This window comes from Lobosporangium transversale (assembly GCF_002105155.1).
Source record: "Lobosporangium transversale strain NRRL 3116 chromosome Unknown BCR41scaffold_56, whole genome shotgun sequence".
Lineage (NCBI taxonomy): Eukaryota > Fungi > Mortierellomycota > Mortierellomycetes > Mortierellales > Mortierellaceae > Lobosporangium > Lobosporangium transversale.
The window spans coordinates 189,055-216,407 of NW_019029034.1; the positions used below are offsets into that span (position 1 = coordinate 189,055).

General features: G+C 42.1%; 11 protein-coding genes across 11 annotated transcripts; 9 read left to right on the plus strand and 2 right to left on the minus strand.

Annotated features, from left to right (window-relative positions):
• Positions 1–766: 766 nt before the first annotated feature.
• On the plus strand, positions 767–3,949 carry BCR41DRAFT_401034 (WD40-repeat-containing domain protein; the record flags this gene model as incomplete). The annotated part of the gene is made up of 10 exons (XM_022029189.1): positions 767–914; positions 1,126–1,216; positions 1,334–2,027; positions 2,131–2,330; positions 2,435–2,497; positions 2,622–2,723; positions 2,819–2,927; positions 3,009–3,488; positions 3,599–3,731; positions 3,852–3,949. The coding sequence occupies 10 exons, from the start codon at positions 767–769 to the stop codon at positions 3,947–3,949; spliced, it is 2,118 nt and encodes a 705-aa protein (XP_021876627.1).
• A 232-nt stretch (positions 3,950–4,181) lies between these two features.
• On the plus strand, positions 4,182–5,957 carry BCR41DRAFT_425874 (hypothetical protein). Its single transcript, XM_022030644.1, has 3 exons — positions 4,182–4,406; positions 4,512–5,748; positions 5,844–5,957. Exons 1-3 carry the CDS (start codon positions 4,243–4,245, stop codon positions 5,937–5,939), a joined length of 1,497 nt encoding a protein of 498 aa, XP_021876628.1. The 5' UTR covers positions 4,182–4,242; the 3' UTR covers positions 5,940–5,957.
• Positions 5,958–6,057: 100 nt separating this feature from the next.
• On the plus strand, positions 6,058–12,630 carry BCR41DRAFT_425875 (actin interacting protein 3-domain-containing protein; the record flags this gene model as incomplete). Its single annotated transcript, XM_022030645.1, has 16 exons — positions 6,058–6,393; positions 6,506–6,523; positions 6,619–6,746; positions 6,837–6,978; positions 7,073–7,703; positions 7,797–7,817; positions 7,932–8,053; positions 8,146–8,397; positions 8,507–8,622; positions 8,758–8,957; positions 9,072–9,195; positions 9,334–9,442; positions 9,601–9,782; positions 9,885–10,882; positions 11,000–11,245; positions 11,361–12,630. The coding sequence occupies 16 exons, from the start codon at positions 6,058–6,060 to the stop codon at positions 12,563–12,565; spliced, it is 4,830 nt and encodes a 1,609-aa protein (XP_021876629.1). The 3' UTR covers positions 12,566–12,630.
• A 192-nt stretch (positions 12,631–12,822) lies between these two features.
• BCR41DRAFT_362677 (short chain dehydrogenase) lies at positions 12,823–14,368 on the plus strand. The gene is made up of 6 exons (XM_022025759.1): positions 12,823–12,906; positions 13,007–13,125; positions 13,247–13,301; positions 13,412–13,503; positions 13,618–13,627; positions 13,712–14,368. Exons 1-6 carry the CDS (start codon positions 12,894–12,896, stop codon positions 14,287–14,289), a joined length of 867 nt encoding a protein of 288 aa, XP_021876630.1. The 5' UTR covers positions 12,823–12,893; the 3' UTR covers positions 14,290–14,368.
• Positions 14,369–15,141: 773 nt separating this feature from the next.
• BCR41DRAFT_196178 (vacuolar protein sorting 55) lies at positions 15,142–16,462 on the plus strand. Its single transcript, XM_022019849.1, has 5 exons — positions 15,142–15,345; positions 15,447–15,469; positions 15,565–15,737; positions 15,832–15,889; positions 15,987–16,462. The coding sequence occupies exons 1-5, from the start codon at positions 15,326–15,328 to the stop codon at positions 16,028–16,030; spliced, it is 318 nt and encodes a 105-aa protein (XP_021876631.1). The 5' UTR covers positions 15,142–15,325; the 3' UTR covers positions 16,031–16,462.
• Positions 16,148–17,074, minus strand: BCR41DRAFT_425878 (signal recognition particle, SRP9/SRP14 subunit). Its single transcript, XM_022030646.1, has 3 exons — positions 16,936–17,074; positions 16,687–16,755; positions 16,148–16,559 (listed from the first exon to the last, which is right to left on the minus strand). The coding sequence occupies exons 1-3, from the start codon at positions 17,005–17,007 to the stop codon at positions 16,281–16,283; spliced, it is 420 nt and encodes a 139-aa protein (XP_021876632.1). The 5' UTR covers positions 17,008–17,074; the 3' UTR covers positions 16,148–16,280.
• Positions 17,075–17,871: 797 nt separating this feature from the next.
• Positions 17,872–19,335, plus strand: BCR41DRAFT_196219 (40S ribosomal protein S14). Its single transcript, XM_022019850.1, has 3 exons — positions 17,872–17,912; positions 18,586–18,970; positions 19,074–19,335. Exons 1-3 carry the CDS (start codon positions 17,910–17,912, stop codon positions 19,139–19,141), a joined length of 456 nt encoding a protein of 151 aa, XP_021876633.1. The 5' UTR covers positions 17,872–17,909; the 3' UTR covers positions 19,142–19,335.
• Positions 19,336–19,532: 197 nt separating this feature from the next.
• On the plus strand, positions 19,533–20,545 carry BCR41DRAFT_196238 (hypothetical protein). The gene is made up of 2 exons (XM_022019851.1): positions 19,533–19,691; positions 19,903–20,545. Exons 1-2 carry the CDS (start codon positions 19,601–19,603, stop codon positions 20,505–20,507), a joined length of 696 nt encoding a protein of 231 aa, XP_021876634.1. The 5' UTR covers positions 19,533–19,600; the 3' UTR covers positions 20,508–20,545.
• Positions 20,546–20,874: 329 nt separating this feature from the next.
• BCR41DRAFT_313028 (SRP40, C-terminal domain-domain-containing protein) lies at positions 20,875–21,236 on the minus strand (the record flags this gene model as incomplete). Its single annotated transcript, XM_022021110.1, has 2 exons — positions 20,875–21,039; positions 21,138–21,236. Coding segments are annotated over 2 exons (264 nt in total), but the record flags the coding sequence as incomplete, so codon positions are not given.
• Positions 21,237–22,404: 1,168 nt separating this feature from the next.
• BCR41DRAFT_362686 (hypothetical protein) lies at positions 22,405–23,479 on the plus strand. Its single transcript, XM_022025760.1, has one exon. It carries the CDS (start codon positions 22,460–22,462, stop codon positions 23,303–23,305), a length of 846 nt encoding a protein of 281 aa, XP_021876636.1. The 5' UTR covers positions 22,405–22,459; the 3' UTR covers positions 23,306–23,479.
• A 2,771-nt stretch (positions 23,480–26,250) lies between these two features.
• Positions 26,251–27,284, plus strand: BCR41DRAFT_313051 (histone methylation protein DOT1-domain-containing protein; the record flags this gene model as incomplete). The annotated part of the gene is made up of 2 exons (XM_022021112.1): positions 26,251–26,768; positions 26,867–27,284. 2 exons carry the CDS (start codon positions 26,251–26,253, stop codon positions 27,282–27,284), a joined length of 936 nt encoding a protein of 311 aa, XP_021876637.1.
• Between the last annotated feature and the right edge of the window lie 69 nt (positions 27,285–27,353).

Genomic DNA, 27,353 nt, shown 5'->3' on the forward strand with positions numbered 1-27,353 from the left:
AAAACAATCAGTCATGTTTGCGATCTTTTTGGGTGATGGTGCGTGAGGTTATAGAATGGTGCTTCATCCAAGATGGATGGCATTGACCATTGTTAAAGAAGGTGACGGTGGTAAGGCGGAGGGGACAAGCAGGGGCGGGAGAGGATCGTACAGGTGGTGATTCTACAGACAGAGATCATTGCTAATTTTTTTTTATATAAAAAAAAAGACCACAGTGGATCAAATTGAAAAAGAGTATTCATGACGAGTGAATGATGCGTAACACTCGTGCCGATGATCCATTTCCACGCGACCTAGGCCCTCCCCACCTAAAAAAGGAAAGAAAAAAGAGCAACAGCGGAAGAATGGAAGCATTGGAGAATGAAAGCGATTCAGCTTTTTTTAGATGAGAAAAAAAAAGAAAAAGCCAAAAAGGCAGAAGAAAAAAAATTCACTCAACTGATTGATGAGACAAGCCACCAAGAGGACCGCGCACTCAATCACACACAGTCAGGTTCATTCCAGATCATCTGATTAACCAGCCCATTTTATTTCATTTTTTGACATTACTAGTGTATTAATCTTGTTACGATTCCGATTTTTGGCGCACCCTTACTTGCGGCTTGCGATTGCCTCCTTTCCCTTTTATATAGTATATATTTTTATATATCTATATTTATATATATTCTTTTCAATTCGCAATTGGAACACAATATTTAAAAGGTCAAAAACAGAAAGAAACTTTAAAACCGCCGCCAATCACTGCAACTATTACAGGCATTTGCTCATGTCAGGAATATATAATCATCGCCCCATGGTCCCTGGCCGTAGCGCCGGTGTACCTGAATGGCTCGATCTCATCAGGCAGGAATTCGACAGCTTGAATCATGAGATTATGGTCGCTAAAATGCAGCGCGACGATTATGAACAGAAGAGTAAGTGTGTCGCGATATGGTGCGACAGAAGATCCACGCCCTGGTGTTGAATGACCAAATAAATTGTAATGGCTTCTCTGACGCCTAGCTCTAATATTGTAGCGAGGCTCACATATCCAGTAATCCGGAATAAGTAGCTAACATGCAATTATTTGTTTATTTGTTTTTTTTTTTTCTTAAATTCACTACATTGTCATTGTATTTTATCTAGTCAACAATCAGATCCAGGAGATGGACGCCTTTCGAAGAGCCTTGTATGAGCTTGAGAGGAAACACGAATCTATGAAGAGTCAATACCAAATGTAAGAAGGCGTTATATCTGGGCTGACATTGAAGCATGGTCTCCGAGAGCGTTGGAAATAACTACAGTATAATTGACAATTAAGATGCATATTTCTCAATCTGTTCGATATTATTAGGGTCGAGGAAGAGGTTGTACGACTGAGACGCGAGGTCGAACAGCGTGGAGGAGTCGCGCAGATGCCTCATCAGATGTCACACGCTCAACCACCCCCACCTAATATTGGCCACGGTCAATCGAATCTCTTTGGTGGAATCATTAGTGGCGGCCCAGGAGGTCCAGGCTTAATCGCACCTCCTCAGATGGTTGATCTCTCACAACAACAACAACAACAACAACAACAACAACAACAGCAACAGCAACAGCAACAGCAACAGCAGGCACAGCAACAGCAGCAGCAGCAACAGCAAGTACAACAACAACATCATATGCAACAAGTTCCACAGCACCACCAACAACAACACATGCAACAACCACCACCACCGCCACAGCAGCAGCAGCAACCTCCACAACATCCTTACGGAGGGCCTAATATGCCCCCAGGTCCAGGAGGACCTCACTCGCCTTATATGAATGGAAATAACGCTATGCCTCAGCAAGGTCAACCTCAGGCAAAACGCTTCAAGACAGAGAGTGATGGGCCACGATTTAAGACGGAGGGAGACATGCCACCACAAGGACCCCCTGGCAATATGTACGGCAACATGTCGCCTAGTCCTCATGGTAACCCTAATGGGCAACCAATGATGGGTGGTGGTTATAACTCACCGGTACCTCCACCATCATCAAAGCAACCTGTCAAGCCAGGAAAGGTATTTTTGATGGATTAAGCGCCACAATTGAGTTATTGTTCCTCCGGTATAAAATAAATATCGATAACAAAATGCTGATCAAAGAACCGATGTTTGACTTTAGGGTGGAGCTTACATTCAAGCAAAGGAAGAAGTGGGCTCTCCAGCGCCAGGAAATAATAAGCGGAAAACAGGAGGGGCTTCGTCTACTCCGACGACAGTTGCTCGGACTGCTCGAGGGGGTAACACACCATCAAACTGGAGTGATGATCCTGACAATGTCCCAGCCCAGCTTAAGAGAGAAGGCCCAGACTGGTTTGCGATGTAAGCCACTTATTTTTAACAGGGGCCACCCTGTTTTCAATCCACATGGTTGTTTTGCTTTTAATCTTCCTACAATTAATGTAATTTACCGTTTACGTCTCTAGTTCTAATCCCAAGGTCCCTCAGCTTCTTAAGGTTGATCTCGTTCATACCATGGAGCATTCCAGGTAAATTAAAGAAGGTCTTGGTGCAATCAAACGTAGCCTTGATATTACTTCGAATCTATAGCAGCAGATCAATAGCAGTGTGAGCTAAATAACCCCTCTGTGTCAAATCCACATATCTTTTTAGCGTGGTGTGCTGTGTTCGCTTTAGCGCTGACGGCAAATATCTTGCTACAGGATGCAACCGCAGTGCACAAATTTTTGATATCCAGTCTGGACAAAGCGTGTGGTGAGTATTTATTTTGAAGACCATTAGTGATTAATGATGCTTCAATGAGCCTAAACCTATTTATTCCATCCTATATATTTATGTAATAACAATAGTGTCCTTGCTGATGACACTGCTGGAAAAGATGATCTCTATATTCGCTCAGTTTGCTTCAGTCCTGACGGGAAATACCTCGCTACTGGTGCTGAAGATAAACAGATCAGAGTAAGTATTTATAATAATTTCATTGAAGCATGAATTCTCTATGTAGTTGATACTAGTTTTCTAACCTGATCCTGTTGATAGATTTGGGAAATTGGCCGCAAAAAGATCCGCATGATATTGAAAGGGCATGAGCAAGATATTTATTCATTAGATTTTTCAAGGGATGGACGTATCATTGTGTCAGGATCTGGCGACCAAACTGCACGTGTTTGGGACATGGATACTGGTAAATGTCTATTTGTCCTTACGGTCGGCGATGTTGACTTGAAGGATGCTGGTGTAACCTCGGTCGCCATATCGCCTGATGGCCGCCTTGTTGCTGCTGGTTCATTGGACAAGATGGTCCGTGTTTGGGATACCCACACTGGTCAGCTGCTGGAGAAGCTAGACGGCCACAAGGACTCTGTTTACAGCGTTGCTTTCGCTCCTGACGGTAAGACTCTTGTTTCTGGAAGCTTGGATCGAACACTGAAGTCCTGGGATTTGACATTACTTGGCAGAAACGGTCAGAGTGGTGCGCCAAGGGGTACACTGTGCAAGGCAACATTCAATGGACACAAGGTAAACTAGCTGGAGGATAGCTTTACATACGCTCTTTTGTATATATCGGGGATAATGCTGTCTACTTGCTAACGTAATGACATCAATTGCGGGATGCCTTACTTTATCAGGACTTTGTACTCTCTGTTGCCGTCTCACCTGATGGAAAATGGGTCGTCTCTGGTTCTAAAGATCGCGGAGTACAATTTTGGGACCCTAACTCAACTGCTGTTCAGTTTATGTTGCAAGGGCATAAAAACTCTGGTAATGCTTTAATCTGGGGGTTCTGTTATTTCTGTATAACGAATGCCATGCTACGCCTAATTTGACTCATATTCTTCTAACCATTACGTGCTCGATTACCTGTATCCATTTTTTAAACAGTAATCTCTGTTGCTCTAAGCCCGGCCGGTACATATTTTGCCACCGGCTCTGGAGATACCCGGGCCCGTGTCTGGAGCTATGAGTCTCTTCAGGAATGATATCCCTCGTAGATTTTTTATTTCTGTACTCTTTTTTTTTTTTTTTTTCCTACTCCTTATTTGTTTCTCTCTGTTCCCGACTTCATTTTGGTATTATCAATTGAGGGCTAGTTTAAATCCCATCATCGTTTTTTTGTTGCATTTTATGATATTACATTAAAAAGACTCATTAAAAGAATGAGTCTTTGCCCAAAAATGTGTTACATCTGTGGCTCAAATGGCACCGCCGCCACTTTTCTCCTTTTTCGTTTTTTGTCTTTACTGTAAACTTTTTTCATCTGGCAGCACCGTAAATGTCACGACGCGACATTGCAGTAATTCTTGAGCGACTCTCTCTCGATCATCGAACATCGTTGGCAGATAAAGCATGTGCATATTTACAAGTAATTGAGTCTAACAGCACTATTAAAAATCATCCAAGTCATGCTGCCGTATGTGTTGAAATTGCAGCAGATCAGTAAGTTTTTTTTTTTTTTTTTTTTTTTTTTTAAAAAAAAAAAGAAAAATATTGATAATAGAAGACTAAATTAAGCAATTGCTGGTCATGGGATAATACATTTAGGCTTTCAATTGAAGTGTCGAGGCCTGCACTTGTCCGTTTCTCGGGAGCGACTTCACCGACGGAGTACAGCAGTGCTTTCCAAATCCTTTCTCGGATCCTGACAGGAAAGTCAGAGCAAATATCACGGTCGTCAATCTCTGATTCTTCTTCTTTGGGGCAGCATAATATAGCAGCCGACACGAATCAATCTCACATGAAGCTGCTTTTAGGTCAGACATGCCAGGTATATCTTCGACAACTGTCTATTCAACGAGGATCGCTCGAATTAGTCAATGTAGTTTTAGAGTGCTTGGGGCATTTTTTTGAGGTTTGGGTTAAATCCTTAACGCCTGCACAACGTGTTCATGTCAAGTATTCTGATCCCAAATGGGTTGGGTCGGCCTTCTGGCTTTGCGCAATGGCTCGCGAGATGACTGCTGGCAAAGATGAGGCACAAGCATCAGAAGCAGGAACAGGATCAGGGACAAGAAACTCAAAGTCGGCAATTAAACGAATTGGAGGACGCGGCGGTAAGGAACTCAAAGATAAGATTCTAGAAGTGTTGGAGCATACAGTTAAGAAGAGCGAACTTGAAAGCACCATCCGATTGATCGAACAAACGATTCATGATTATCTGATGGGCTTGCGGAAGTCCAGGCAAAAAGATAGAGCCTTAAGTGCATCATCAGTAGCAAACTCTACACTGGCGACATCGAAAAAACAGAAAACATCTATTAAAAGTGATAATGATGGTACTCTTGCCGAGGATGTGGCCTCGATGCAAGGGAATGTTGAGTTGCGGAACCAAGAGGACTCAAGTTCTAAGGACAGTGGCTTCGATGGGGATCCATTGCCTGAGAGGGCTTCAAATTCATCAGCACCAACATCAGTGCCAGTACTAGCAGTAACCACATCAAGAGGACGAAGATGTACACAGGCGTTGGATGTTTATGCTGGTCTTGGGACAAAACGGCAAATTTCAAATGTGAGCCAGATGTCTCTTATGTCTGATGATGAGAATGAGGATTCAGAGTTGTCGTCTTTGTCCACTTCAAAGATGCAGTCTTCAATACCAGCGAAACCGCCTGCTAAGCGTAAAAAGGCAGATATTGAGAACGATACACCCCTTTTGTCGTCAGGCATCATGGCTCCCACAAGAGGAATGGTGCGAAAAGGGTTGAAGGAAACTACAATAGCATCTCAGGATGCCAGTCGGACGCAAAAACAACGGCAAAGAGTAGGAGGAATCTATAGCATGGTATGTGGTGTAGAAGGCTAGGCCTTAAAAGAGACATGGGACTTTTTTGTACCTATTATTGGCGAATGTTGACAAACTGAGATTTCTTTTGTTAGATTCCACGGATCAAGTATGTGGATTCGAAAGCATTCACACAATACCAAGAGTGGAGAACTCGAATCCTTAAGCTGCTACATAGTCAAGAGCGATAAAAAAGTTTAAAAATAAATTAATTGCCACCAAAAAATTATGACAAAGGCTCTAAAAAAAAAAGTTGCTTTTGTCAACTAGAATGGCCTCTGATTCTAAACATTCATGGACCAACAAACAATGAGCCAGCAAGGAGACGCAAGGACACTCGAAACAGAGTTATTGACTTCTGAAGGCAAAACGCACCTGGTTTTGTGGGCATTGGCAGAGGAATATATAGACCAAGCACACTCACTCTGCTTTATTGCCACTACACAGCCATGTTCTCAACCAGAGTGGCAAAGGCGTCACCGGGATCTGATCTTTAGTGCCCTAAAGTGTTTAGTTGCCTGTGTCACACTTGAGTCTCATGCGATGACACAACTAGATAAGGCAAAGACTGGACTACGTCTGGCGCAACTCATTTTCGAAGAGACAGAGAGTTTCTCGAGAGCAGAAGAGGAAGTCAATAAAGCGGTAACGCAACTGAGGGGGGATGGGATAGCCGATCATTCAAGGTTATAAATGAGATGGTGTATTGGGCTTTACTGTGGACTATCGCTAATTATTTGTTTTTTAACGTATTTAGATCGTTATCGCTGATGCTGTAAGAAGATGCCTCTGGAAAACAAAAAAAAAAAAAAAGTTCAATATTCTGGGTTTTTCTCTCTTTTCTTTTTCTCTAACACTTCATTTCAAAAGATTCAAGGATCTGCTGCCTTAGATGTACAACTTCGACTCTATGAACTGCAAGTCCATATTTACATTGAATTGAAAAAATTCCGAGTCGCAAAAAATACTCTTAGGATTGCATCAGTTGAAGCTGCAAAGTACAGATAAGCGAAGGCACATAAGAGTATTGCTCCTATCTTTATTATACTATTGTTATTGATTATGTTTCTTTTTTGATCACTCCACAGACATGGATTGCACTGGTGGTCATACCATTTTTACCTTCTCAAGGCCCGTGTACAATTTATGGTGAATGACCTTGCAGGCAGTCTACAGGCTCTAAATCAAGGGGCCACTCTTGCTGAAAATCGGGGCGACTTTGAGCTTAAGGTCAGGAACTTTCTTGGTCCCAAAAAAAAAAAAAAAAAAAAAAGAAAAAAGACTGATGTGAATAAAAATGTGGAGTTTTGATCACCAATTATAGCTGGCATTTTGGATTGTTGCTGGACAGCACTCCATTATGCTTTCGAATTGGGACCAGGCTACTGCTTATCTGCAGAAGCTGACGCCTTACATGGGACTGGATGAAGCGTTGGATACTCCGTCGACTACTGGCGCGGATGTCCCAAAGAGTAAAAACTTGTCATCATTACCAGTAACAAAACCAGCCGTGCCATCAAACTCCAAAACTCATAAATCCAACGGGACTCGGCCATCATCAGAACAAAAAAAGCTATGTCAGTCTAGGCAGTTGCGCGTATTTTTCCTTATTCTTTATACTTACTGTATGTTACGATCGGGAGGCACAGCTAAGGCTCTGGCTGCTCTTAGTGCTTTACATTCGTTACTGGATGAGGTTCAGCCCAAGGACGCTCTGGAGCTTCGAGGGGTATTTCAGATACCATTAAACAATGCATCTCAAGATCGATCTGATACGCACAACCGGTCTTTAGCCAATTCATCTCAAAATCTATTAAGCATTTCGATCAAGTGGATGACATTTTCGCAAGTGTATTGTCTTACCTATCTACTCTCAGGAGTCTGCAGTAAAGCAGATATGACGCAACCAATGAAGGCGCAACAATTCTTGGTGGAGGGTATCAAGGTCGTTGATCGTAAGCGAAAAAAACACCCTTTTTTTTTAAAAAAAAAAAAAAAAAAAAAAAAATGGGGGAATGATGATTAACTTAATTACTTAAATCCTTTAGAAGAATTCTGTGTAAATAACTGTATGAAGTTGGTATAACTATTAATCATATCATTATCTAGCAAGCTAAATGCGCTTTTAAGTGGATTTCCTTTGACTTTCTTATTTTTTATTTTTTTTTTATTTTTTTTTATAGATGCTACGTCTACCATTAGCGTCCGACGGAACCAGCAGTGGTATTCCTTGCTGATGATGTCAATGCTTATGCATCTCTCAGACGTTTTCTTACTCAAGTTTGACCTGGCTTCAGCTGAGGAGGTAAATTCCTTACGATGATCTTAGCGGATTAAATTGATTGCACTGAAATGGCTTGGACTTGTTGTCATCCTCATGCTTTTTATATCATGTAGACAATTCTTAAGGCAGTCTATTGGTCCAAAATGTGTGGGTTATGGGAGACATCCAAGTGGAGGCTTGCACTTTCCATAGCGATGATAATGCAGCTGGGTGGGCGACTCAAAGAGGCGCTAGATTGGTATGGTATTTGCCTGAAGCACTCGGAAGGGATGCACAAAGATCCAGAAGGGTATGAAGCAAAGACGCTTGCCATTGTTAACTGTGCGCTAATCTACTGCGGCGATCGGTACCTTGATCTGGAAAAGGTAATAGCAGCATATCGCGCATGTACAATTGAAAAAAAAAAAAAAAAAAAAAAACGGCCATTGAGCATTTAATTTTCACATACTATGGTACCTTTTTATTGTTGCAAAGGCTAAAGAGCTTCAATTGGAAGCTAGAGCAAGGCATAGTACGAATGCATCTTCCAATTTACTTTGTGCATTTCATATTCTGGACAGTTGGATAGCGGAGGGGCTTATTCCAGCCAGGTACAGACATGTTGTCTAGCTTCCTATATCATGATTGATCGTCGAAAGCAAATGTATACAGTGTGTCTCATTCAATTTTTTTCTTTTTTCTTTTTTTTTTATTCCCTGCTTATTCCCTGCTTATTTGCATTACAGACAGCATTTGCAAGAGGCTTTAAAGCTCTCTAGCGCGCTATTGAATACACAGATGAGGAGCCTAACATTGCTATTGTTAGGTAATGTTTATCTTCAAACGCATGATGAACAAGCCGAAAAGATGTTAATGGCAGGATATATTCATGCAGTTAAGACGAGTAATCAAATTATTGCTGCGGCAGCAGGATCCAGCCTGAAAGGTTTGTAATTTCTTTTTTTTGGGGGGCGGTCTTTGCTGGCAATAATTGATGCACGATGATAGAGATGGCGATTCTGGAATACGGCAAAAAATTGACACATGAATTTCATATTAGATCTGTACTTGGCGACGTCTCAAGGCATCAAAGCCAGCCAGCAGACGCAGCAGAACATGGCTGTCCTTGAGACAGTAGAGCAGGCGTTCCAGTCGTGTCCGATGGGTCCGTTGCTCTCGGAATAGTCACTCATTAAAAAATAAAATACGCCTTTTTTACATTCTTTCTTTGATGTTTGTGTGGTGTAATGCATTCATTCTTTCTTTTCTTCAAATCCTAGACAACCCCTCCTGTCTGTTCATTTTATTCTTTTCTCACATAGCATTTGCTCCTACCCTTCACACATTCACATGGATGCCAAAGATCCTTCTCATCAACACCGCTCTTCTGGCACACAGCCTGTCCGACGACGAAAGACTGACCAGGGCGCTGTAAGTTGCTTCTCTTTTCATTTTAAACCTGAAATGCAACATACAGTCCTCATAGACATTTCCCTGAAAGGTAGAACTAGTATAATCCAATCAGCTCTATTTCATACTAAACAGAGATACGCCAACTTTTTTTTTTTTTTTTTTTTTTAAAAAAAAAGACAAATCCTTTGGAAGCAACTGTAACTAAGTTGTTGGTGGCAACAAAACAGCTTTTAGAGGGATTGACCCTTTGGTCAACAAAGAAAATGACAGAGGAGCAGGTTTCTGATATTTTTGTACAGCTTGCAACACAGTTCAACCTTGCAAGTCAGGCTTTTCACGAAGTCGACATTGATACAAGGTATGAGACATCCTTGAATTGTCCTATTCAGGGACAACAGAGTGTTCAAGGAGCTTGTTTTATTGACCAACCACACTATTTTTGATTTTGTTTGCATATTAGTGAGCTTGCCCATATCCCAGACGACCTGCGAAATTGTCTAGAAACAGCCTTGGGAGAGCCACCCTCGCCAGCATCCTTGGAAAAATATCTACCACGTATCAAGGCGGTCATTATTGACCTACTGCAGGGCCTTCGCCTCAAACAAAATCTGTACCGAGAGCAACATGAAGCAAGGACTATACGTCTGCAGGCCGCAGCGAATGCATCAGGAAGATCAAAAAGCACCAGTGGCAACTATAGACAACCTACAGGAGGAAGATCTCCAGAAGTAGGTGGCACCTCTATGAGAGTTCAGCCTGCTTCACCAGGAATAGGGGCAGGAGCAGGAGCAACAGGAACAGGAAGAGGAACAGGAGCAGGAACAGGAACAGGAACAGGAACAGGAGCAGGAACAGGGGCTCCCACACTCTCTATTTCTTCCGTCTCCGATGAACAAGGACACGCTGAAACCCTTGCTTCGCTTCGCAAAAGCGATGCAATAACTCGGCGTGCCTCTTCTCGTCGACATTCTCAACGATTTTCGACGGTAATGGAACAAAATGCCCCTCCTGTTCCACGGCGTAACTTCATGAATGATCCCGAGCTGCTCTCGGCTTACCCAGGATATAGCAGCTCACAAGGGTCAACTCCCGCTACTAGTCCAAGCATGGCTCCACCCTATAGTCAGTTTCAGACCACGTCTACCTATGAACGGCCGAATAGCCCTGCTATGCCTTCTCCGAGCATAAATCGTTCAGTGAATAGAATGCCTTTGCCATCGACCATACCAGCACCTTCCTCTTACTTCCAAAAAGATATCCCATCATCCTCATCATCTCCACGTTTGGGTTCATCTTCCATGATGCTCGGTACCCTCACCCCAGAACGTGCTCAATCTCCGCGTCCTTCGCTCTCACGGAGTGGGTCCATGGATACGATGCGGAATGCGGAAACTCCAAAATCATCAAGCCTTCTCGAAACATCTAATGCACTTTCCCTACCATTGAATGATGCCGCATGTAAGACGCAGATATGCTATATACTATGCTCGTACTCATACCTTTTTTACATACCTGACCATACTATCCAATTTCGAGATTAATTGATCTATTAACTCCACTATCTCTCCTCCCCAGCTGAACCAATAGATGATAGCCTGACGCTGTTCTTGCAAGTTGGAAAGAGTGTGAAAAAGACCAAATTTGAAGGAGAATTGACACATTCTGCGCTGCGGATGTTATTTATGGAGAAGTTCCAGTACAATCCAGGGCAAGAAGATTTCCCGACAATATATGTGAAGGATCCTAATACCAATATTCACTACGAGCTTGAGTCATTAGCAGATGTGAGACAGAATGCGTTTCTGTCATTAAATGTTGATGGCAAGTGAGAAAAGAAAAGATGAAAAGGAAGGGGGGATAAACGCTAGTTAGTGACGAGGATACACTTCAAGCATCTAAGTTTCTGACTATTATTCTTATATCCACTGCTCAATAGACTTGGAGAATATTCAGCGCAAGATGGATCAAGGATTTGCTGCCCTGTCAAAGGAGCTACATGAAATTAAGAAAGCTCATGAAGCGTCAGAAGCAGCACGTCAAAAAGCAGTAGCAGCAGCAGCAGCAGCAGCAGCTTCAGCGGTCGCCGCTCCATCAGAACGCCTCATATCATCCCAATCAGAGAATTCTCAAATCCTTCGTTCTGTGGTTCATAAGGCTCTTGCAAAGAATAAAGGTACAGGCGCTACATCGTCAGGGTCCGCAACATCTCAAAGTAAGGTCTCAGCTGCAGAGCTCAAATCACAGTATGAAGAAATTCAGTCGTTAAGGCGTGACTTAGGTGTGGTACGACAGCTTTACACGGAATTGCAGAGCGAAACCAAATCAACACTGGGTAATTTAGCGGGCTACACTGCTCAGATCCGGAAGCAGACACAAGAGCAACCGGTCTCATCAAGAATGTTTATTGAGACGGGCAAAATCAAACTCGATAAAAAGTCAGAAGATCTCACTAATAAGATCGAAGATCTGCAAGATATAGTCGAGGATATGAAGGTTAATGTGACACAAAGACGCGGCCGCCCAAGTGATAGTTCTATTGCGTTTGTAGACAAGCAATGCGATCAGATTGGTCGAGAAATTGAGGAGCTCTCGGATTTTATTCAAACCGTACGGCCCTCATGGAAGAAGACATGGGAGGTTGAGCTTCAGACGATTGTTAAGGAACAGATGTTCTTGAAGGAGCAAGAGGCCTTGTTGGAAGACTTGAAAGAAGATCGGAGCTCGTTGCTGCAAACTTTGAACAACCTGAAAAAAGTACTGGAGCTGCAGCTCAAGAGCGGAGGAGCATCAAGGGAATTTGTCTTCCAGCCAGTAGTCGATGAAAATTTTGAGGGCCTAAAAACGGTACTTGAGGAAGTCAAAATGATTGAGCCAGACTCTGAGAGGCGACTGAAAGCGATGGCACAGATGGAGAAACTTCGACACATAGAGCTGTCAAATAGGATTGATGAGTTTGAGGAGGAATTGACGTCGTTTGTAGGAGCAAGTAAGTTGCGTAAGACCGGAGGAGCCCTTGAGGTTGAGAGGCAGAGGCAGCAGAGAGACCTTGAAAACCTTCGAGCCATGTTTGCGAAGAAAGATCAGGAGGCACCATTAATCAGTGTGGAGACACCTGAACAACCATCGGTAGCAAATCCGTAGAACTCCTAATATTAAAACAATCAGTGAGGATGTAAATATGACAAATAAAAGAAAAGAAAAACTGTCTCTGTATATGAGAATGAATACATGTTGCCTTCTGGTGTCCTACATTTGCGACTGGAACATTTCTGATCTGCCGGACCGCGCTTTGCGATGCCTGTGACGGGCGCTTCGGCTCGTGACTAAGACTCATTGCAGCTGCCTGTCTACAATAAAAACGGGCTTATAATGTTTTTTGTCCCTTTTAACAATTCATTATTCCTCCCACAAAGACCGCAGATCAAACAAACATCTCACAGAAATTAATAAAATAGTAAAACCCAGCCTTATGTCACTTCAAGGTAGAGGAAGAATGTTACTAAAGTCTTCAATGCTGATATAAAAAAAAAGGAAGAAAAAATTTAGGAACAGTGGAGACTAATCATGATTAATATCTGTTAGGGAAAACACTCTTTATCTCTGGCGCCAGCAGAGGTATTGGTTTAGCAATTGCATTGAGGGCAGCCAGAGATAAAGCCAATATCGCTATTGTTGCAAAGACAGCTACGCCTCATCCCACTGTAAGTACGGACACCCTTTGAATTCAAGGACTAGTCGCTTGCATGTTAATATTTCATATTGTACTTTTTATAAAAAGAAACAAAGTGATACCAAGCTTTTTTCTTTCTTTTTTCTTGCTAGTTACCTGGCACTATCTATACAGCTGCCGAAGAAGTTGAGAAAGCTGGAGGCAAAGGTAAAAAAAGTTTTGGAATGTATCTGTTTTCCATAAGATCTTGAACAACAACTTGGGCGTGAGAACTGAAAAAACTGGGTGTTTTTTTTTTTTTTTTTTGAGCTACTTAGCGCTCCCTATTGTCTGCGATATCCGAGATGAGGAACAGGTCAAGAACGCTATTGATCAGACCGCCAAAGAATTTGAAGGAATCGACATCTTAGTAAAGAAAAAAAATGCCAAAAAGTTCATTGCAGTAGTTTTTCTATTTCCAGCGTTGATCCACTGATACCAACTATTATTCTCCTTTTCGACAATCGATCGCGCGTTCGAATAGGTCAACAATGGTATGTGACATGTAGGATAACCAAAAAAAACCTTTTGTTCTGAATCTTTTAACTGGGAATGCTAAGTATATACCTTTTTTTTAGCATCGGCAATCAGTCTGACTAACACTCAGGAGACAACACTGAAAAAGTATGATTTGATGCATCAGATCAATGGTCGTGGTACATGGATGGTGTCCAAATATGCGATTCCACACCTGATCAACTCGTCTAAGAATCCTCACATCCTTAACCTTTCACCTCCTTTGACAATGAAGGAGCAATGGTTCAAGAACAATGTGGCATACACCATGTCCAAGATGAACATGTCGATGTGTGTTTTGGGGATGGCAGGGGAGCTTCGGAAACACAAAATTGGTGTTAATGCCCTTTGGCCCTTGACCCTGATCGGAACCTCGGCGCTCAAGTTGGTTGGAGATACGTCAAAGATGACAATGAGAGCACCTGAAATCATGTCAGATGCAGCCCATGAAGTGTTTTTAAAAGATAGTAGCAAGTTCACAGGCAACTTCTTGATCGACGAGTTGTTTTTGAGACAGGAAGGTTATACGGATATGGACCAATACGCGCCTGGCCTACGCAAGTTTACCCCCGATTTTTTCGTTCCAGATGAGGCAGTCAAGGAAATTGAGGAACTGAGGGCCAAGCAAGGCTGGAACTAATAGCTTTTTTTTTATTAAATCGGTCGACCAGCGCATTTCGCCTGTTTAAATACTTTTGAGTTTTCAATAAATCATGGGGAAATAGAATATGGTATAAATGTGGCATGTATTGATGACAGAGCAAATTTGGAAACAGGGGTCCAAGCAAAATTCGTTTGTGCGTCACGGTCAGCTGCGTTTTTTTTTTTTTTTTTTTTTTTTTTTTCCAAAGAGACTCTGGTCAATTCCTTTATCTTTTTATTCCTGCAGTTTGTTCATTCCCTTTATTCTTCTCAACACGACAATACCCTTGCCTCATCAGTTATTCACGAGAAAAAATAATTGTAATAATAAAAAAGACCATGGCTGCCGAACTAAAAAGTATGTCCTGGATACTTAACAAAGAATGAGCGACAACTCAATTATTGTAATTATGGGAAATTGCAATGAGACGCCTCGATTCAACTTGAAGAACATCGGCACAAGCTTATCGAGATAGCTTTCTGGAAAGTTATAGATGGAACAGGGATATTAAGGGAGAAATATATATATATATACATATACCAAAAACTGAATATCCAATGAGTAACCTATGAACCATTTCAGAGCATTCAAGGAAACACTGTCTAGTTCTAACGTGTCTGAAGATCAAAAAAAGAAAGAAAGAATCTCTAGTAGCGTTTGGAAGCAATGGACCTTATGGCATTGGAGTAATAGCACCCTACACACAGATTTATAGAGTTTGTCCAAATGATTCAACAACGAAAAAGCTAACCCTTGAACCTTTTTTCCTTACTGTTACTAATTCTAGTGTAAAGGAAGCAGTTATTTTGGTTTGTGTGAGGAAATTAGAGAGATATACAGACTAGGGCGAAGACTACTGTGGAATGATAGCATGTCTTAGACATACCACGCACGCGACACTGTTATCAGCATTATGCAGCAGGTTATTTGAAAGAGAGAGACTGGCATTTTATGGAAATTAAAGTACTTATCAAACTATTATAGTATCATTGGACTAGCATTTGTCCTGGCTCTTGGCTTTCTTCTCGTCATCATGTCGTGTGCGCTCTATGGGTAAGCTTAACTTCACAATATGTTTGGGAACAGTAAACATACTACTAGACTGCCCTTGACTGACAAATATCTATCCGACGTTTAATTCTTGTAATTGATAGCAATTGGTGGCCATTGTTTGTTGGTATAATACTCTTTCATGGCGTATGTCGCTACTGCCACTTTCAGTACTTCAGACAACTGATAACTTTTTTTTTTTTTTTTTTTTTTTTTTGGTAGTGGCAACGTATGTTTTGGCACCTTTACCGAACGCAGTATTTAGCCGGTGCTCAAATCGCGATGACTTTATGTCGGATTACCAAGGTGGCTTTGCGGATGCAGGATACTTTTTGACGGGCTTAATGATTATAACAGGCTTCTGCCTACCCGTCGTTCTCGCTCATGCTGGAGTCGTAAGCCCTAATATAGATTTATATCTTCTGTCAATGTTTGACCATCATTTGACATACGCACTGAAAAATATCCCTTTCCTGATGCTATACTTAGATCACGGTACCAGCGATGGCTATGAGTATTTCGGGTGGTCTTTTGATCTATGGCACCAGTATGTTTTTTTTTTTTACTTAACCTCTTGTATCTTGTGGCATGTGACATTAGGCTTCATATGTAAACTCACTTATTTCATCGGTCTCCTTCAATAGTTATTTCATACTCGCGTTTCTTTTCTGTGGAAGATGAATTCTAAACGACGGTGTAGGATACCATCTTTTAATTCAGGAATTGGATAGCACATATTGAGGATGATATAGTTTGGCCGCTGGCTTTTTATAATAACATGTGTAAATTGCCTTAAAAAAAAGGACAGCAGTAGCAGTGCCTCATCGTTGAGTATTAAAGTATTTTTTCCTGTTTTATTAGTGAAGCCATAGATGACAGAGTATCTCAGATTCTGTCTGTAAAGCCTCGCGACTAGATTAAACAAAGCCTCCTCTTGATTATTTGCGTTTGTTCCTCTTTGATTTTCCACTGCCTCCATGATGTGATGATGAGTTGGATATCGTGGTTGGTTGTTGTGCCTGTGTTTGTGAGGGTGTGGGCGCGGGTGTTGGCGTGGAGACAGAAGTCTGTAGTGCTGTTGGTCCTGTTCCTGATGCTGGCGTAGTTTCTGATGCAGTTGCTGCTGGGATTCTATTATGCATCTTGGCCATCAATGAGCGATTCAAGCGTTCAAACTTGTTGAGATCCTGCATCTGATCCGTCTTGTATTTAAGAATCTTTGAGATGAATTTCATGATACGTCAATTAGAAAGATTTATATCAGAAGTCAGTTTTGCATATCTGAAGAGATCTATTACCTAGCGCGTTTGTTTTTCCTTGACTACGGAATAAGGCTTTACTTACTGTGCGATCGTCGGTCACTTTGAGAACAAGCTTTCCGTCAATGTGACGATATCTGGCGACATAGCGTGTCTTGAAATGAAGGATATTTTCAAAAAAAGAAAAAAGGGGGCAAAATGCCACCATTGTTCAAAATACAGGCTATTAGCAACACATCCATGGGTGTATATCCAGACAACCTTCGTTTGTTTTCGTATTGATACTGTAGTTGTTCTTTGAAAAGACGTCTGGAGATGTGCTAGTAATTCTTACATTCTTAGGTGAAACCGTGTACAATTCTTCTGCAGCTCTTTGAAACTCATCCCAATGCTGAATGTTTACCATGGTTTTTAGGTGTGTGATGTAAGTTAATCGCGTAGATGAGTTACAATGCAAAATGGATAGATGACAGTGACACCAAGAAAGAGATAATGACTGGGCTCGCAAGAGATCTGGTTCGAATGTGGCTTTTTCATTTTGAATTAATTAGAGCTGGAAAAACACCAGCTTGATGTTCCTATTCAATTGGAGAAAAAAACCTATCTAAGCGCCTCGCAAATGATGTTTCCACTAGCCTTACTGATCTGGTTAAGATGGCTGTGAACGCATTCTGTCTGAAACTACTGTCCTTGAAGCCGAGCAATATGGATAACGAGTGCGAGCAAAACAGGAGCTGTCCAGAGATGTCATGCTTTCAGTTCCCTCTTGACTGAGCTTAGGAAAAACTCTTAATTCTAAGTATCATGCGTTCGACAAATCGTTCAGGAAACATCTTGTCAACTATGTCAGAGCTGCTAGCACGATTGAGCAATCATGGAGGCGTTAGTTACCAGTTTAAACAAGTTCCTGCCTCGTGCAAGTCCTGTGAGACAACGTTACCATGGAGCTCAAAGCAACAGCTCGGAGAGTGAATAACGTCTACAAAATCCTGAAAATTTCCCTGTCAAAAAAGACCAATCTGTTCTTAACAGGATATACCCTTACTTCTTAGCCCCAAAGTGCTATTTCTTGAGTTACCCAGCCCAGGAAGCGAGTAGAAGCCTTCCCAAAGATAAGATACTAGGTCAGATTACAGTGGGACTGAAGCTGAACATGGCTTTTAAAATAAAGTTTCGAAGTTGTACAGCTTTTTTTTAAGAAAAGTCGTCAGCACTCCCCTTAATAACATACACTTGAGCGCAAAAATTATTTCTGTACCCTTCTTTGTGCAGCCAGTGGAGTTCCTTCTCTTTCACATATCTTTCATCATGGTACAGCAGCTGGAGAAATTTTTCAGACTATATAGAACATCCATCGATATTACTGGCCCATCCATCCATCTCATCCATCGATTGATTGAGATAACTAGTGCTTGTAATCAACTCTCAGGATCATTCTCAGTTTTTTTTCTCGGAAAAAAAAGAAAAAAAAAAAGGCATTAATTATATCATTGCTGCAGTACTAGACGATCATCATATTTTACTGCTCAATCCATTCCGAAATCACATACTGAATAACGAAACAGGAGCCTAACTGGCAGTTACATCCAATATTACATCAGATCTCGTTTGCCAAAGTATTTTTGCAACAAACTTGATCAACTTTTTTTTTTTTTTTTTTTTCTTTTTTTTTTTTTTTTTCCTCGGTCCCACAATATTAACCTGCAGCAACATCAACGCATACAGGAAGCCTGATATTGGAGCTTTGAGGCAGATCTAATAACAGCTCTGACTATTGACAAAATGCTGGATAAATAATGGACAGATCAGGCTTTGGGGCAATCCTGGCTATTACAAATCCTTCGCTTTCTTGACTTGTTCACCGCCAAAGTCTCCCCCCGCCAAAATCACTCATAAATACTTAGTATCAACAAACATCATTATTTTAAGTTGTTTCCTAAAAGGATTTATTTTCTTTCCCTTCATTTTTTCAATATTATTGCAGTCCAAGAAGGCCAAGTCCGCTCCCAAGGTTCAGGAGAACATCTCGCTCGGTCCCCAGGTCCGTGGCGATGAGGAAGTTTTCGGTGTTGCTCACATCTTCGCCTCGTTCAACGATACCTTTGTCCACGTCACTGATTTGACCGGCCGTGAAACCATCTCCCGTGTTACTGGAGGTATGAAGGTCAAAGCTGATCGTGATGAAGCTTCTCCTTACGCCGCCATGTTGGCTGCTCAGGATGTCGCTGTCAAGTGCAAGGAGGTTGGTGTCACCGCCCTCCACATCAAGCTCCGTGCTACAGGTGGTAACCGCTCCAAGACCCCAGGTCCTGGTGCCCAGGCTGCCCTCCGTGCCTTGGCTCGTGCTGGCATGAAAATTGGTCGCATTGGTACGTATTTTTTTAATTTTTTATTATCACCTTTATGGTATTGTGGGCAAAGTCAAAGCAATACTCTAATTTTTTTTTTTTTGTTTGCTTCACAATACAATAGAGGATGTCACTCCTACTCCCACTGACTCTACTCGCAAAAAGGGTGGTCGTCGTGGTCGTCGTCTGTAAAAAGTTGCTGCTATCAACATCTATTATCGGATCATGTCTTTTGTCGCTTCGAAGGTTCTTACGACATGACTGTGATGGAGCAGGAGCAGTTCTTTATTGACTTTGCCAATAAACGTGATAGAACAAATATTCATCCAGTAAAACTCTAAAATTTGCACCAATGTTTATAATATAAAAACTCCATTAAAAAAAAAAAAAATGGAAGCTGTTCTTTGAAAAAAAAAAAAAAAAAAAAAAAAAAAGCGCCGCATTGAGTACAAATGGGATGTATTTTTTTATCTGTGATGGGTTGCGCGATCTTGTTGGTTTAATTAAGCGCGCATTTTCGGAATGCGTTTTTAAATTAACGCAACAAAATAATTAACCAATCCCTATAAAATACCATTAATAAGGACCTTTCAAATCCTTCTTTCTTTTATATTCTATACCATTACTCATTATCCAACTATCCACAAATACATGATGCAGACTTCCACATCTCGCCTATTGCTCCTCCTTCCTCGAACTAGGCTTCGTGCACCGTTAAAGGCTAATGCTGTGTTTTTTAATGGTATGGTTATCATCTGTCTTTTTTCCATCCTATTTGCCCTCCGATCCTGACTTTTACTTTTTCTTTTATCCCGGTTCATAAAATAAATAAATAAATAAATAATAATCAAAAAAAGAACAATCACTACCAAAATGGGTCGCGGCTTCATCAACTCGCTCTTTCTTCGGGAGAAAAACCTATACAAGAGCTCATCATTCAACCGGAAACAAAGCTTTCTCTAAAGCGTGCTGTTCTAGTTCTACAAGGTCCATTATCACCACCAATCCACGGGAACAACATCGAGATGAAACCGGTGCGAGGACATGCCCATCCAAATCAGCGGCTTACAAACCATCCTCATCCTCTTCGCTCCCGATCACTTCAGGTCAGTTCTGGTCCGATCCAAGAATCTGGAAGACAGCATCTGTCAATACATTTCGTTGTCTGGTCGGATGCACACTTGGAGACATGTCGATGCTATTCTATCTCCAGTCGGCACACCCGGACCTATCGCCGGGTATTGCGATGGCCCTAGCAATGAGTTCCGGTATTTTGACCTCGATCAGCTTGGAGACAATATTGCTGCGATTTTCAAGAGCTTCTAATATGCCGTGGAGAGAAGCCTTCAAAACGGCGACAGGCATGTCTTTGATTTCAATGCTGACAATGGAGGCTGTTGAGAATGCCGTAGATTATCATTTGATGGGATGGGGTAACGTGAATCTGTCTGATCCAATCTTCTGGAAGGCGGTAGGATACAGTGCTTTGGCAGGATGGTCTGCGCCGCTACCTTTCAATTACTGGAATTTGAAGCGACATGGTAAATCATGTCACTGAAGAGCTTAATAAAATAATAAAAACATTTCCACTATTGCACACATCGATCGTTCATAAATGAACCATTATTTTTTTCAGCATCAAGTCAACGGTTATTGATTTAGGAAATGAGAATTTCATGCCTCAATCGAGATTACATAGAGATTGACCATGCGGCGCTATCTTTTACTTTGGCGCCTGCTTTGAACCGGATCTACTTCATCATAAAAAGGCATGGTTTACGTGATATGAAACTAAGCATTATCTCAGCCACCAATAACGCCACCTTTAATTCTAATGATTACACCACGAGGGCTGCTAAAAATGTCTAATATGCCATAGTGTAAATGCAATTTTTTTTTTTTTTTTTTTTTTTTTAATATATACTTTAATCCGAGTCAGTTGGGAACTTGAAGGAGTGAGATTCGTTGGTGATAAAACCGCCCTTGTATGATCCGCGTTTTTTCTTTGTCTTCTCAGCACGGAATCCCTTGCCTCTTGTGACTATCATATCCAAGTGAGCACGATAGCCGTATCCGTCCATAGAACCACCCTATTTAAAAAGGATTGAAAAGTAAAATAAAGATTATCAGCTATCGCGTTTTTTATAACCATATTTATTATTGCAAGTCCTGCTATCTTATGTCATACCTTGCTCATATATGTGTTGTCCTTTAATTTCTCATCTATAAAGACGACATCTTCAGCTTTGACTCTCTTAAATGGCTCATTTTGAACTTTTGCTTTCTTCTCCTTAGGCTTCAAGTATAAAACACAGATTTTAAAAATGTAAGCTATTATTAGCTGCTATGGTCCTCTTTTGTAAGTGCACGCAAATTAAATAACATTAAGAAAATATTTACCTCAATCTTTATCCTCTTTACTGGCGGCTCGGTAACAGTCTCTTGAACAATAGTAGTCTTATTCACGGCAATATTTTTGTCTTTTGAATTAGATCCAGATCCAGATTCAGATTCAGATTCAGAACTGGTGCTGCTGGAAGAACTTGAGGAGGAGCTTGAGGAGGAGCTTGAGGAGGAGCTTGAGGAGGAGCTTGAGGAAGAGCTTGAGGAAGAGCTTGAGGAGCTAGAGTCGGACTCAGACTCGGAAGATGAGGACGGAGCTGATGAGGACGAAGATGATGATCCTTGGCTTCCAGATTTCTGAGCAGCAACTAGCGTCTTATCATCATCAGATTCAGCGGTACTACTTCCTTTGTCTTCATCATCGCTGCTGTCACTGCTGGAGGATGAGCTTTCTTCTTCACTGCTAGAAGATGACTCCTCTTCATCACTGTTGGATTCTGAATCTGCATCTTCGCCACTTTCAGAGCTTTCAGACTCTGAATCTTCTGAGGAGGAATCCGAGGAGCTAGATTCTTCCTCGCTATCACTCGACTCGCTAGGAGAGGAAGAGGAAGAGGAAGGGGAAGGGGAAGAGGAAGAGGAAGTAGAATCAACGTTGTTGGCATGTGCATTATAGATCTCAATCAATGTCGTCTTTGGCTTTGAACCAGATTTCAGAGTCTAAGTAATAGTAATAAGCAACGACAATTTCGATTAAATTCATGTTATAGCAGTGTGCTAGAATGGCGCGAGGCAACAATAAAAACTTTAAAACACATGGCAGGAATCGTACGTTCTTGGCCTCTTTCTTGAAAGCCTTCAGGGTGTCAACACAGCCTTGCTCTTGCAAGAATTGCTCAATAAGGAGGAATATTTCAGAGGGGGCACCCATTGCAAGAAGAAAAGTAGGCGTCGTGCACAGGGAGAGAAACAATGAGAAAATGAGCCATGCGAGTAAATTAGTAAATTGCCTTTGTTTTTTGAGAAACAAGTCAAATGCATTTCTGTTTTGAAATGTGGCTGAATATCTCACGTGTACCTATTGTGCTGAGAACTCTCCGATCGCCATGGACAGCTCTCCATCCAACAACACCTGGCAGCACATCAACAGAGGTATTCTGGCAGAGAATGTTGCGACAGATCACAAGGAATCTATCCCGCCCGACGGGCTACATCAGGACCTTCAGCTCAGCTCGCTCTATTGAAGATCCTTCTGTCAACTATCGTCCTGGAAAGGAGGGTTTCGCTCCAGGCATGCCTCATCCTCCTGGCACCACTTCCTCACCGCACCCTCCTCCAGAACCCCGAACAACTGACTCACTCCCAGAAATGTCTAAGAAGCACCAGATCAAAGCTAATGGCACACCAGAACAGAAATATAAGCTTGAAATGACAAAGCTTCGCCACACATATCAGCGGGAATATTTGGAGGAACAGAGTGTCGAGAGAGTAGAGACTCAAAGACAACGTAAGGGATCATTGCGTCGTCTTCAGGAACGCCAGGCAAAGGATCGATTGGAGAATGAGCGCCGTATTGCGTTTGAGCGTTTAATGCAACCTAATGGAGAGATCGCTGCCTCAGGGCCAGACCGCCAAGCACAGGTGGCCGAGTTTGTGAAGGCGCGCAAGATCAAACGTCAGGCTAATTATCAGCAAGCAGAGGCGCGTGCGTCAGAAAAGAGATTGGACGCCATGATTCAGCTATACCATTCAGCGGATAACTTTGTGACGATAGAAAATTTGGATGCCAAAGTGAACGAGTTTTATGAGACTGGACTGACGCTGCAGAGCAAGGTATATCTGTCGGATGTTCAGGACATGGTCGCAGATGTGATGGAGAACGGTGGCCAGGTATCATATGCCAACTTGTTGAAACGCGAACAGGAGCTTAAGGATGCACTTGATGGTACTGTCTCAGGAGGCAAGATTGGGTATGAGAGTGTCAAGGCCAAAGTCGACTCGACCTCCGTATAAAGATGAGCTTTGTGATGATGTGAGGTTGTGTCCTTTTAGTTGTATATGTAGTTACTGCTTGATGTGTCAAAAGACACTATTTTAGAAGTAATGTCATTCTCTTTTTTATATTGTTATTTTGGCTGCTCTTCCACGGAGGTGATATCGTTTCCTACTAAATGAACATGCAGATAAATTTGTCTATTTATCGGCATCAAGAGATCGAATAGAATAATGAGCGGAGCGCACTGGGCGCCAACGCATTTTTGCCATGTGTGAATTTGTGTCAACAAATTCAGCGTATTTAACGCATTTAGTGATTTTTCCCTCGCTTTATTTGGTAGGGTTTTTTCTGCGTTGTTCCTTTTGTACCCTGCGTCTGCCTCATCTGTAAACCTGTCCATTCTTGTCGTCATTACTTTTTTTTTTTTTTTTTTTAAAAAAAAATTCTCATCCCTTCCTTTTTCCTTTTCTTTATACTTTTCGGTCTTGCCACCACATGCGCATACATACAATCACGCATTATTCAAATAAACAGTCTTTCCTTCACCTTTCTTTCGCTTGAAACGACACCCTCAAAACAACTTTTGCCTCTTGCTATTCTGGCACATTTTTTTCTGTGTGCTTGTGTTGTGTGTTCCCTTGTTCCTTTCTCCGTGCGCTAGTTCTTCCTTGCCACCCCCTGTTAAATGTCCAATCCCTACTTGAGCTTTCTTGCTAGTCTTGGCGGTCCAACAGGGAGTCACTCGACTCTCAAAAAACTCGCTTCGTCCGCCGTTGCTGCTTCCACAACTACCTCCACCTCTAGAACTTCGACAGTCTCTACAAGCGCAGCAGCAAGATCAACAACAGCAGCACCACATTCTGCAGGTGGGTCAAGAACCTCCGTAAACTCGACAAGTAGATCCTACTCATCTTCAACTCATTCCTCCTCCTCCTCCTCCTACACTTCTTCTTCAAGTCGTTCCCGCCTACCATCAAAATCAAGAACAACACCATCATTTGCTGGTAGCAATGGGAAACATTTCTTGTCGTCCTTGCCTAATCGAAATCATGATCGAGTCGATTCCAAAAAGTATGTGAATGGTCATGGCCATCCATATTCAAACGACAACAGAATTGCCAATAAACGCCAAGTCAATGGTGGTTACAGTAATAACGGATCTTCTCGAAAGGACAGTGACAGTGATAGTCGCTATAACAATGCCGTAAATAGGCGCAAGCGTGAGAGAGACTCAGACAACAACTATTTGGAATCGTATGGTGATAGACCTGGTGAAAACGCAGGAGGCGGCATTCGATATACTTCTAAAGATGATTCGTACTCCGATTTCAGAGCAAGGAAAAGGCATGCAAGTAGCAGGAGCAGGAGCAGGAGCAGGAACAGGAGCCAGAGTAAGAGCAGAAGCAGAAGTAGAGGCAGGACTAGGGACAGGAGCAGAGATTCAAACAGAGATAGAAATAGAAGCAGGAGTAGAAGCAGAAGTAGACATAGGAAGAATAGGAGCAAGAGTAGGGGTAGGGGTAGAGGTAGGAGTCCAGGCAGGATTCAAATTGAAAACAGGAGTAAAAGTTTTGAGTTGAAGGAGGAGGGGTTTCGACCATTGACTCCTCCCCCACCACCTCAACCTTCATCTCTTCCCCGGACGCCAAGCCCACCATCTAGGACGACATATCCCGAGATTGACGATACATCATCCTTCTCTACATTGTCGTCCCCTGCATCGTATTCACTTTCGCCGTCTCCACGGTCATTGCCATCATCACCCAAACCAGAACTCACGCCCGTCGTAAAGAGACGTATGGAGAGTATCCTTCAAGCAGAGGCATCATATTCCTCACCTTCATCGTTGTCTAGTCTATCGCCGGATCACAGCAATCATGCTTCAATGGATAGAGAATCTATAGGCAGCGATCCTGAGTCGTCACCTTATCTTGCCACACCTACCGATACAACAGACATTATGCAAGCAACCATGGATACAACCACTGGCCTTCCTAATGACTTACAACGTTCATTAGAAATGGAGCTCTTTGGCGTGGCTAGTGCGGATAAGCAGCGCCGCACTGATGATGATGCAGAACTAAATGGCGCTAAGAATAAGTTCAAAAAGCAGGGAAATGGAATTATGAAGCATACAACGCAGGCAACTACGCCCAGAACTGCAGCCATTGGCGATGATGACGATGACGATGACGAATACGCTTCATTAGGCACTTTTCCCATCAAGAGTGATATTTCTACAAAGAATAATACGGCCTCAAAGAAGCGCCACTTAAACAAATCAGCAAAGAAGCTTCGAGAAATCGTCATTATCAATACACGGAAAGGTACAGTGGTTTCCGCCACGGTTCCGATCTCACATACGCCTAAATTAAACGAAGGAAATGGCTACCAGCCAACAGACCCCATGCTATCTTCAAAGGGAATTAAAGGATCTACCGAAGATAGCCAAAAGACAGTATCGACAACATCAAATGGATTAGGATCCCGAAGAATGTCCATCCTTCACTCGGACCAAATTGTTGCAGCATCCATTGGTCGATACAAAAACCGTATGTTAATTGTATAATTATGGTGTTTATTACGGGTGTATATTGCAGGCCATATGCACTAATATTCTGATACTCTTGATGTAACCCATATTTTAGATTTCCACATGGTTGTTGAGGACTCAGATTCGACTGTAGCCTCAAGCCCATCATCTGTTGGGGCTGATACAATGCGTGTCGCTCTAGAGTATCCAGGAAAGGATGCACGAGAAAGGTAGGTCTAAGAAGTATATTGCTTAAGCTCTATGAGGCTGAGGACCGATTCAGGTTTGAGTGAAATCTTTACACGAATTCTTATATTTCTATTTAGGTTCACCCTCATGAAACCATTTGTAAGCAGATCAAAGACTGAGTCAGACGACAAGGACGAATACAACCCGATCGAGGATTTGGTGAGCACAGTTCGGATTATCATGGAGCATTTCTTTGACCAAGAGAAATCCAGAGAACTTTTTGGCACAGCTTCAGAGGGGCTTTACCGTAACCTTACAAAATTTAAGAACCGCAAGGACGGCGCTCATTTCTTGAAGACTGTCGAAGAATTCAATCATATTATGAAGAATGAAAAGACTTCAGGGACTGTACAAAAATACGTGAGACACTATGGCCACAAGCTTCCATATGAGCTTGTGGTTCACATTTTGCAGCAAGTTTATTCACGCACAGTGGCTTCAAGGGCATCGAAACTCAATCAGTATGAAGCCTTCTCCAACAACGTTTATGGCGAAATTTTGCCAATTCTGACTAAAGAATTCATTCAACGGACGAAATTGGACCATACCAAGGTTTTTGTGGATCTTGGATGTGGAATTGGTAATGTTGTCTTACAAGTTGCGTTGCAGACAGGTGCAGAATCGTACGGGGTTGAAATCATGGATACACCGGCTAAGTTTTCCAAGAAGCAAGCTAAGGAATTTGAAGCGCGTTCACGGTAAGGATTAAACGCTAAAGTAAAATAAGTGATAGTACTGTCACTAATTACCAGCCACTAATCGTGGATGAAATATCACTTCCTCGCTGTTCTAATAGTGCTTACGGACTACACCATGGTGCTGTTTCTATGATTCATGGAGACTTTCTTGACACCCCTGGATTACCAGCAATCCTTGCACGCGCGGATGTGGTTCTTGTCAATAACTATGCATTCAACTCGGCTCTGAATCAGTCGTTGTTACAATTGTTCTTGGATCTGAAGGAAGGATGCAAGATAATTTCTCTAAAAACTTTTGTCTCACTAGATCACAAGATCAATGTGCGCAACGCAGGCAGTGTTGAATCGATTTTAAGAGTGAAGAAGTATCCTTACTATACTAACGCGGTCTCATGGACTCATAATGGAGGAGAGTACTTCATAGCGACTGTAGACCGGTCGGCTGTGCAGGCATTTTATGCGAATGGTGGTGTCACGCTTGATGACCGCGGTCGGTCAAGTTCTCGTCGCCGCTAAATAGATTTTTTTTCCTACATTGCTATTTTATCTTTTTAGAAACCATTGTATTTTTCAAAACATTAATTC